We start from the raw sequence: 9,369 nt of genomic DNA, 5'->3' as shown, positions 1-9,369 counted from the left end.
ACTCAGTTGACCATACCACGACAGAACTACAGGCTACTGACACCGCTCTTTGAGCTTTTCACCTGGTGCTCTACTTCTCTTCTTACCTCTCTGTAACACAAAATAGCATATTATTCGTACCAATTGTAAATTAGTTTCATTTGTACTTATAAATAATATTTTACTAATCACTATAAATAATATTGGTTGCACACACACACTATCACAATAATTGCTATACATAATAATATCTATCACAGTAATCGCTATACAAAAATCGCTACACATAGTAATCGCTAACACAGTAAATCTTGACAGACATGACGAATTTATGTACGTTGGTCGCATTTTTCTCCTCTTCAACCCATCCCTCCAACCTAGGCCTTTCTTGTTGGTCCACTGCCTCCCACTGCTTTTCTACTACTACCGTCCCTAGCTCCATCACCTTTGTCATCTGCTTTTTAATTTGTTTTTTCCTTTCCCTTTCCTTCTCTTCCTTATACTTTTTCATTTCCCTTTCCTCCTCTTCTTTCTCCTGCTTCTTCCTTTCTCTTTTCTTCTCTTCCTCGTACTCCTTCTCCTTCCTTTGCTTTTCCTTCTCTTCCTCAGCCTCCTCTTCCTTCTGTCGCTTTTCCTTCTCTTCCTCATACTTTTTCCTTCTCCTTTCCTCCTCTTCCTCCTTTCTCTTTCTTTCTCTTCCTCGCACTCCTTCTCCTTTCTTTGCTATTCCTTCTCTTCCTCATCGTCCTCCTTTTGTCGCCCTTGCTTCTCTTCCTCATACTTTTTTCTTCTCCTTTCCTCCTCATGTTTCTTCCTTTCTCTTTTCTTTTCTTCCACATCCTCCTTCTCCTTCCTTTCTTTTCCCCATCCTCCTTCTCTTTCCTTTGCTTTTCCTTATCTTCCTCAAACTCCCTCACCCTCCTTCGCCTTTCCATTTCTTCCTCATCTTGAAGCTTCTTCCTTTTCTTCTCTTCCTCATACTTTTTCAATTGCCTTTGCCTCTCCTCCTCTACGTCCTTATTCCTTTTTTACCTTTCACTCTTCTCCGCCTCCTTTATTTGCTTTACCCTCATTCGCATAACTTTATGCTCCATCAACATCTTTTGCATTTCCTTCCTAGTCTCCTCCTCTATATTCTTCAATTGCTTTTCCCTGTCCTCCTCATTCTTTTTTTTCCTTTCCTTCTCCTCTGCCTTCTTCATTTGCATTTGCTTTTCATTCTCCTCCTTATTTCTTTGATTTTTCTTCTCTTCGTCATCCTTCTTCTTCTTCAACTTTAGTTCTTGCCCATTCTTCCTTTGGTCTTCAGCCTCAATATCTGATGTATAATCCTTTGCATAATACAATTCCAACGCTTTCTCCCTGTCTTTATCATTCTCAATCTTCAGTATATTTTGGTACCTTTCAAAACGCTAAGATAGATGGGACTGGCGGACAACTTCTCTAATACACAACCTATAGAACGTCGGGGTATTTCTTCTCTGATAAGCTGCAAACATTGCTAACCTTCACAACACATTAATTTAACTGCATCATTATACGTTACAACCGCCTCCCCATGTATATAATAATACAAATGATCTCATTTGTTAAACGATCACCATCATTACAAATCATCACAATATTTGGCTTCATAAGTAAACATCGTTGTAAGATTTAACAAACTTAAATACAAATCGAGGTATCTTCATAAATACACATCGCTATTGCTTTGAATGTATAAATCGTTGCAGATTCAAACTTACAAATCGTTATATAAATCGTAACCTTTATAAGTACATATCCTTGAAAGGTTTGGCCTTCGTAAGAACCAATCGTGCAAACAATTTTTCGATGCCAACAAGGTGGATATGTACAAATCGATTTATTTTCGTATGATACTAGGTGTTATTTAGCATGGAGACGGCCACCCAGTTGTAAGATTTAGCATTCAGATTTACAAATCGCTTTGATTGCATAATGAAACCTTACACGAAACTCACTGAAACAATAAGAGTTTGGGTAATCCAACTGTAAACTAAGAAACACCTAGAAAATAGATGCAACAGATGATAGCAACAATACTGCCACTGCACATAAGACAAAAAAGGATGCTATGACGGCAACAAAAGAAGGCAAAGGATACTTAGACGACAACAGATGAAGGAAAATGATGATCCGATAGACTTTTCTGCTTAAGGCAAAAACGGATTGTTTGGACTTTTTAAATCTTAGAGATAAACCTTCCAAACTACGCAAACTTTGCTGAAAATTTTGGCCCGTTCACGATGCGTCATTTCACTTTTCTAGATAGAGGATTGTTTTGTCCTTTTCACGAACCGACGATTCAGTTTTCTAGATTGAAGGCATTTTTGTCCGTTCTAGGAAGATAATGGCAGTAAAGAGTACTTAAGTCTTTACAACGACAACAAATTACAATGCTAAGTGATCCGAACACGCATGGGGATACGAGCAGCACTTGCTTAAATACGTGGTGTTCTTTGGAACCCCCAAACATGAGATGTAGCTACCTGCCCTGTTTGGAGGGGGCATATAACCTGCTTCGGCCTGATGGGCCTGAGTTATTTATTAATTTTTAATAATATTTTTTTTTTAATTACATATTGCATAGTATCTTGGCAACTATTACTATTTACCTAATAGTTGCATTAATTTTATAAAAACTAGAAAGATAATTAGTTGGGTACACAGAGATTGAGATCTTGTTAATCATTACTATTTACAAATGAATTTAGGTCGGGTCAGGCCAGACTTGGCCCGCTTCACCTTAGACCATTGAGCCAATGCATCGTCGGGCCATAGGTTGTTCTTCAAATCGGAACCGTTAAAAAACGGGCCAAGCCATCTCCGGGCCGGGCCGGGCCGCACTTAAAGCCCAGAAGGCAGAGATCTAAACGGGCCCAGCCCGGCCCAATGCCCCCTCTCCTAGGCTCAAATATAGTAGGGCTGAATTGGCCAATTTGATTTTTTAAAATTTTAATACAACAACAACTACTACGCCTTCATCCCAAAACAATTGGGGTCGGGATTTTTTTTTAAATTTTAATAATCATTAAAATTGAAAAATAAAAATGTAGAAAATAATAAAGAAGTTCGATTAAACACCGATTCAGGATTAAATTGGGCTAATCTTTTGATATGGCCAATGGCTTCAACTGCCGATTTCAATTAGATCCTGATAACATTGCTATCAACCATGGAAATCAGAAAACAAGGATTACTACAAGCGAATTAACCCACTGATTGGCTTTGAACATTCTTAATCGAATTTGCAAAGCAACAAGTTTAAGGTTTAGGTAGAACAAGGGGGAAGTGAATGAACTCAAGAAAGTCAAGAAATAAACATTAAAAAAACATTAAGTTCACAACATTCACCTTGTCCGACAGATGAGGAATCCATCAATTTTATTACAGGTTGCAATAAGAACAGCATACACATCCAAGAATATCCATAATTATTCACCAAACTCAATAATGCTAAAAAGGTAACCCTTCACCCAGTCACACCCAAAACATGGATAAGTTACCACGGCACCTGATCAAAGTGAAGCAGAGAAAACAATCAGGCTTTCTGAATTCCATAGAAAGAAAAACAAACTAGCCTAATCTTAGAAACTCAAATCAGCCACAGCAAACCTCTATCAATCATCATCCTGCACTTGTGGGAAGAAATAGAACAAAATAATATCCTTACAAATACAAGGTTCTGCATGCACCTGCATCAGTTACGACTGAAAACATTAGCGCGCACACACACACACAACACATGCATTGGCTCCTCCCTGGAGTTTTCTTTTATAAGTTGGTATAAAATAACTTGGGAAGTGCAAAAAAGAATAACAAGCTTTAGTTGGCGAAACCTGAAAACGGCATGACTATAGAGCAGTTTCCACGTGCCAGTTAGAAGCTCTTGTCATTAATTGATTCGCGATCAGCTTTCCCTTTATTCAGAAAATGCAACAGTTAATATATCCACTTTGTGTGCTGTCAATTTTTATGCTTGATAGGCTCCAATGCAATGCATTGCTACCATTCGCAAAAACAACAAATGGGGAAACAACCATACAGTGGTAAGCCATAGATCCATGTCACACATACTCCATTTTGACTATCCCCTAATCACATTGGAAACTTCAGAAAGATGGCCGTACCTGTACCTGTATCCATGTGACAAATCCATAGGGGCACCGGTTCTCAAAGATCATTTAGATGAAGTGAGGAGCCATAATTTTCATCTGCACCTGAACTGTCCACATTCATCACCATTGGAAAATCAACCGACTCATTACCAACTCTCTCCAAAGATTCTGCCAGCTCAAACTCCCAAAGACCCAACTTGCAAACACGCTCATAATCCCTGTATGTAGCAGCTTTCAACCCATTGCATACCATTTCATGCAATGCAGGAAACCCATCATGCCCTGATTCCATATCCTGAATGAATCTCTTGGCAGAATCGGCCTTCCAAAAGGCAATGGCTGCACAACTATGATCGAGCAACCGAACATCAAATCCTTCACCAAAAGCATAATGGATACCAGAAAGTTGCCTCTTGAATGCCTCTGGAGAAATAAATCCACCAAACCCCCACAAAAATACTAAATTTTCTGTGTTCACTCGGTTTTCACTATTCATCCACACACAGTGATCTCCATCCATGGGTTCTTGAAGGTTTGCATGGCAAGGATAAAAGATATTTGTGTAATCCTCAATGTATGCTTGGTCATGCCTACTTGATGATTTGTAGGCGGAAAGAGATATTTTCATCAAAGAACAAAGCTTTGCAAATAAGTGTGTGAACCTTAGAACATTATGACCAAGGTTCTTGTTATCTGCAACTCCCTCAGCTACAAAAAGTAAAGACAAGAACACTTTTATGAACATATTGCACTTATAATTAGAAGAAACTGTCCAGCAAACCTTATGTGGCTCAACAATTAAAATCAGCAAAATTTGAAAACAAACTCTTTAGCCATCAAAAGAAAGAAAATCCAAGACAAACTTTCACACAAGCTTCAATAGAAGTGTTAGAACACAGTCATCAAGATTCTTGGTACAAAAAGATTCATCAAACATTTTGAGGACCATCATGTTTCTTGGTAGTTGCTATCCCAAGTTTTCTGGGTTAAATGTGTGTGTGAGTGTGCGTGCATGAGTTGAGTTAGGTGGGGTGGAGAGAGAAAGATAATGGAAAATTTTGACTAGTCAAAGGTCATACCTATGTGTGGTACCTCCATATCGATGGGCAAAAAAAACCGTCTCTTCACATATGAAAGAGCAGCATGTAAATTATTTGCCCTTTTTAGTGGTGGCACTTCCTTTAATAGATGGCTGATGTCAAGGACATTTGGAAAAGCAAACCGTAATGAACACATGAACTCAGTCAAGGTCGGAGGCAGAGGAGATATGAATTTAGAATGGATAAATGCAAAATCTGCAAGCAACAGTTCTATGAAGGTCAGCATATATTCTGCACATAGAGATTAACTCTCAAGTATTGTGGAGAAGAGGAGTTTCATGAGTTCACCATTCAGGCAGTTATATGCAACAATGGGTTTATGAGAGTCAGAGATTGCATCAATAACCTCTCGGAAACCACGAGCTTTCTTGCTTTGTTCATCATCAAGAATTTTAAGCTCATTCTGTACATGATACCAGTTAGTGAAGAAGGAATAGAAAAACCAAAATATAAAGAGCAAGAGTTCGCCAGAAATCATACACCTTAAAAAGAATTTTATCCTCAACTGAACTAGTCAAGATAATTCGTATTGCCTTAGGTGCACCATCTTTGTCTGGAACCACCAAGGGTACGAGATCATCAGACAACTTACTCAGCATCTGCATGAATATAGACACATAAAGGAAAAATTCAAGGGGAACAAGCACCAAAGGTCAACTTAAACCTAGTTTTAGGAGCACGAATGAATTGGCACTAAAATCATGAAAATGTCAGCATGTAAAAATTAGTTTTGTTCTTGCCCAAATATATATGCAACTAGCTAATTCATAAAACACTTTTTCAGTAAACATGTATGCATATATGCTAGCAATGATGGCCTCGACTTCAACTGGCCTTTTTAGGAATGCAGACAAGTGTACACTAAAATGTGTGTGTGTGCGCTTCTTCATGCATATGGGTCTGGTGTATGCACGTGGATCTAAATGTGATGCATATGCACAAGCATGTAGCTTCACTTGGGAACATTCTTGTTGCATGAATCACACAAACTCAGCTGAAATTGTGTAACTTGAACGTGCACATTATGCCTTCTCATACAACTTTTGTCTGTAATCTTTTGCATCTTAACTAACAGGTATTTTATACATGAAAAAACATGTGAATGCTGTGCAAAAACATGCAAATTTTATTGAACCAAACATTTATATAAAACACGAACAGGAACATATACTGCTAAGGAAATATAAAGTGAGATTTCATGGCTACACACTGTTAAAATTATGACAAGTAAAAAAAGAAAAAAACATTGTGACCAGGATGTTTTGCATTCTGCATCCCACCTCTAAAACTAGTTGGGATTGACGATCATTGCAAACATCAACACTAATGGAAGGTCTTGAACCAAAAAATTCAGCTCCTAACACAATCTTCCTCAACGATTTCACCAAAGCCTCTGTAAAACATAAAAATGAAGCCTAAAAAAAACATTTAATAGAATTAAGAAAAGATTCCTTAAAGTTCTTCATGACTTGAGTAATGATAGGATGCACACCATCAGGGTTACTGCTAGAATCTTTGCAAGAATCTCTCCAATGAGACACTCGAGATCTGATCCTTTCCACAAATATAGAATCAGCAATCGATTGTCTTTGTGAAGATGACAACAAACAATCGCTGGGAACAAAATATGCAACTCGACGCTTTGATGCAGATTCCTGTACTCTTGATAAGTATGATATGCCTGTTAATCAAACAAGGGTTTTCATACATGAAAACATATTAGTTTTTCTGAAAATAAATAATTAACAATATCATTGACAACAACAGTTACAGAGAAATCGTGGCAATCAAGTCGCTCACCATCATATATGCAGGTGTTAAAATCAAAACCTTCATGTGCCATGGCTGTTAAACATGATATTTGGCAGGAAAAGCTGTATGATGGCATGCCCATATTTAACTCATCCCGTGGAAATAAGTGAAAATTATACCTGCATTGCAATATACAGAATACTTTTGAGCACTAGAAACATTATCTCATTGATCGATGCTTCTGAGCACTAGAAACAATATCCCATCGATCTATTGATTCAAGGACAGGTGAACATTTTTCAGAATATAATATCATACTCATGGAGTCATGGTATCAAGATCACAACAGAAACTCTAGTGTTTATCAGAATATACAGATTTTGTCATTACACATTCATAACAACAGCAGTTCTTTTTTGAGGGGATTGTAATGACAATAGATGGATGAAAAACATTTGAGATTTGGCGGGAAATGGTCAAGAATAATCACAATTTTAGTGCATTGAGCTTGAATCTGAAGTGGGTAGCACGTGTCCCAAAATTGACACTAATCACCAACGAAAAAAAAAGCAAGATAATTGAAACTAATCAACAACGGAATTATTACTTTCAGGCTTGCAATTTTCAATTGTGTTTTTTTCTCAAAAATAAGGAAAAGATTCAATTTTCAGTTGCGATTACCAACAGAATCAAATGAATCCACTGTATCTAAGCAAAAACTCGCATCGTATCGCTCCAATTACGTCTTAACGACGCGGAAGACCGCGAGATTTTCAGGTGAAATGAGGGAGAAAGAAGCAAAGATTGAGAGGACTCACGGGAACGCGACGACCTTCTTCCCGTCGAATCGAAAGGGGCAGACGGCGAACTGGAACAGCTCAAACCTCTCGGCGGCGTCCTTCGCCTTGCAGTAGGCCGTCTCGGGAGTGTCGATGGGGAGGATGCGGCGCCACGGGGAGGAGTAAATCCCGGACTTGTGGGAGGAGATGCTGATGAAGTCGGCCTCCCGTATGCGATCCCTCACCTCCTCGATGAGGGAACCGAAGTTCGACCTCGTCACCTGTTTCACCCCCCATTCCGTCGTGATCCTGCTGCAGAAACCCCTCTGCAATTTGGGCCACATTTTCGGGGACAAGAGCTTCGATGGGGACGAGCCGTAGGGTTTAGGGTTTAAGGGATGGACGATCAGCAGCGGGAGAAGCTTCGGCCCTTTGGCCTCTTTAGGAGGGAAGCAACGAGGGAGGGTCTTGATCCGAGATATATGGTTGTCAATGAGTCAGGTTTGTATCGGGTATTTCACCCGACCCGACCCGAATCCCCAGACATGAAAACAGAATAACATAAAGTTAGACCTGAACGTCTATTACAATAGCAATATTCCATACGGGTTTTGGGTATAATTTTTACCAAGTACCTCAACTGTAACGTCCCTAAAAAAAAGTCCACCTTTTTAAAAAAAATTCAAACTCAGGATTTAAAAAAAAAAAAAAACTTTTTATTCATTATCAAATTTTGTATAATTCTCAAAAACAATAGGTCAACAAGTTCATAGCCTAATTTCAACTTTTCTAAATACTAAACAATTCACTTGACTGCAAACGCGAGTATATTAGTCTTTCGTTATCAAATTCAGTACAAAATCATTTATAAAAACAACTCAATTAAGGTTATTACTTAAAAAACCTTTACACGTAAAAAAATATGAAATACATTTATTTAAGGTTTAGGACAATCGAGGAGTTACATAAAGATTTAAAATTTTTAAATCATAAGTACAACCATTGCACAAGTGAAAAGACAATATTTATAAATATTCTTATTCGAAATTATTACAATTCTTCAAACAAACAAAAAATCAAACATATATAGTTAAATTGATATAAGTTTGTAATCCTCAAAACTTACTGGATCTTCCAAAGATCGTACTGGTTAAGAGTGAAGCTTTCAGCCGCACAACAATCTGCACTTCACTTCAGTCCTTTACAAGGTTATTTGTAATGTAGTAGCGTATCAACCACATGCTCGCAATAAACCAAAAACTAAACTTCAAGAGTACATATCAAGTTTGTAATGGTATAATAAAAGTATAATTTTCATCAATAAAAAAAATTGAAGATCAAGAGAATCCACAAGCAATATTCAATTAACAATCAACCACATTTATAATCATTCATTATATGACATTCATAATTGTGTAAGTTGTATGCATAAAACTCAAAATCACATTTATTCACATTCATGGCATTAAACATTATATCCATTCAAATCTATGACAGTTGTTCGCATAAATGAATGAGAATACGCAATTCACAACATGTTTCAAAGTGAAATAAAATATAACAGTCCATGAAAATGTAAACTTTCACTTTCTTTATTCTCAAAAAGAGCATACTCATATC

At 37.6% G+C, this 9,369-nt stretch overlaps 1 protein-coding gene across 4 annotated transcripts; it reads right to left on the bottom strand.

Annotated features, from left to right (window-relative positions):
* Window positions 1-3,298: 3,298 nt before the first annotated feature.
* Window positions 3,299-8,186, bottom strand: LOC149833226 (Polynucleotidyl transferase, ribonuclease H-like superfamily protein). 4 transcript variants are annotated; one of them, XM_090012751.1, is made up of 11 exons: window positions 7,789-8,186; window positions 7,019-7,149; window positions 6,711-6,899; window positions 6,499-6,611; window positions 5,701-5,817; window positions 5,507-5,621; window positions 5,198-5,413; window positions 4,131-4,826; window positions 3,840-3,920; window positions 3,616-3,695; window positions 3,299-3,514 (listed from the first exon to the last, which is right to left on the bottom strand). In XM_090012751.1, the coding sequence occupies exons 1-8, from the start codon at window positions 8,091-8,093 to the stop codon at window positions 4,174-4,176; spliced, it is 1,839 nt and encodes a 612-aa protein (XP_089868877.1). In that variant the 5' UTR covers window positions 8,094-8,186; the 3' UTR covers window positions 3,299-3,514; window positions 3,616-3,695; window positions 3,840-3,920; window positions 4,131-4,173. The 4 variants fall into 4 exon arrangements, with proteins under 4 accessions (XP_089868877.1, XP_089868879.1, XP_089868878.1 ...); XM_090012753.1 differs by having other exon boundaries at window positions 3,840-4,005; window positions 4,137-4,826; XM_090012752.1 differs by having other exon boundaries at window positions 4,137-4,826.
* Window positions 8,187-9,369: the final 1,183 nt, after the last annotated feature.

This window comes from Nuphar pumila, chromosome 7 (genome assembly GCF_984573655.1).
Source record: "Nuphar pumila chromosome 7, dmNupPumi1.hap1.1, whole genome shotgun sequence".
NCBI lineage: Eukaryota > Viridiplantae > Streptophyta > Magnoliopsida > Nymphaeales > Nymphaeaceae > Nuphar > Nuphar pumila.
The sequence above is the reverse complement of the archived record's forward strand: the minus strand, read 5'-3'. Positions and strand labels throughout refer to the sequence as shown.

Coding starts and splice junctions, on each gene's coding strand:
- LOC149833226 (XM_090012750.1), bottom strand. CDS start 8,093: ATGTGGCCCAAATTGCAGAGGGGTTTCTGCAGCAGGATCACGACGGAA. Junction 6,900..7,018: donor TAACACCTGCATATATGATG/GTGAGCGACTTG, acceptor TTTGATTAACAG/GCATATCATACTTATCAAGA. Junction 5,622..5,700: donor AGGATAAAATTCTTTTTAAG/GTGTATGATTTC, acceptor TATCATGTACAG/AATGAGCTTAAAATTCTTGA.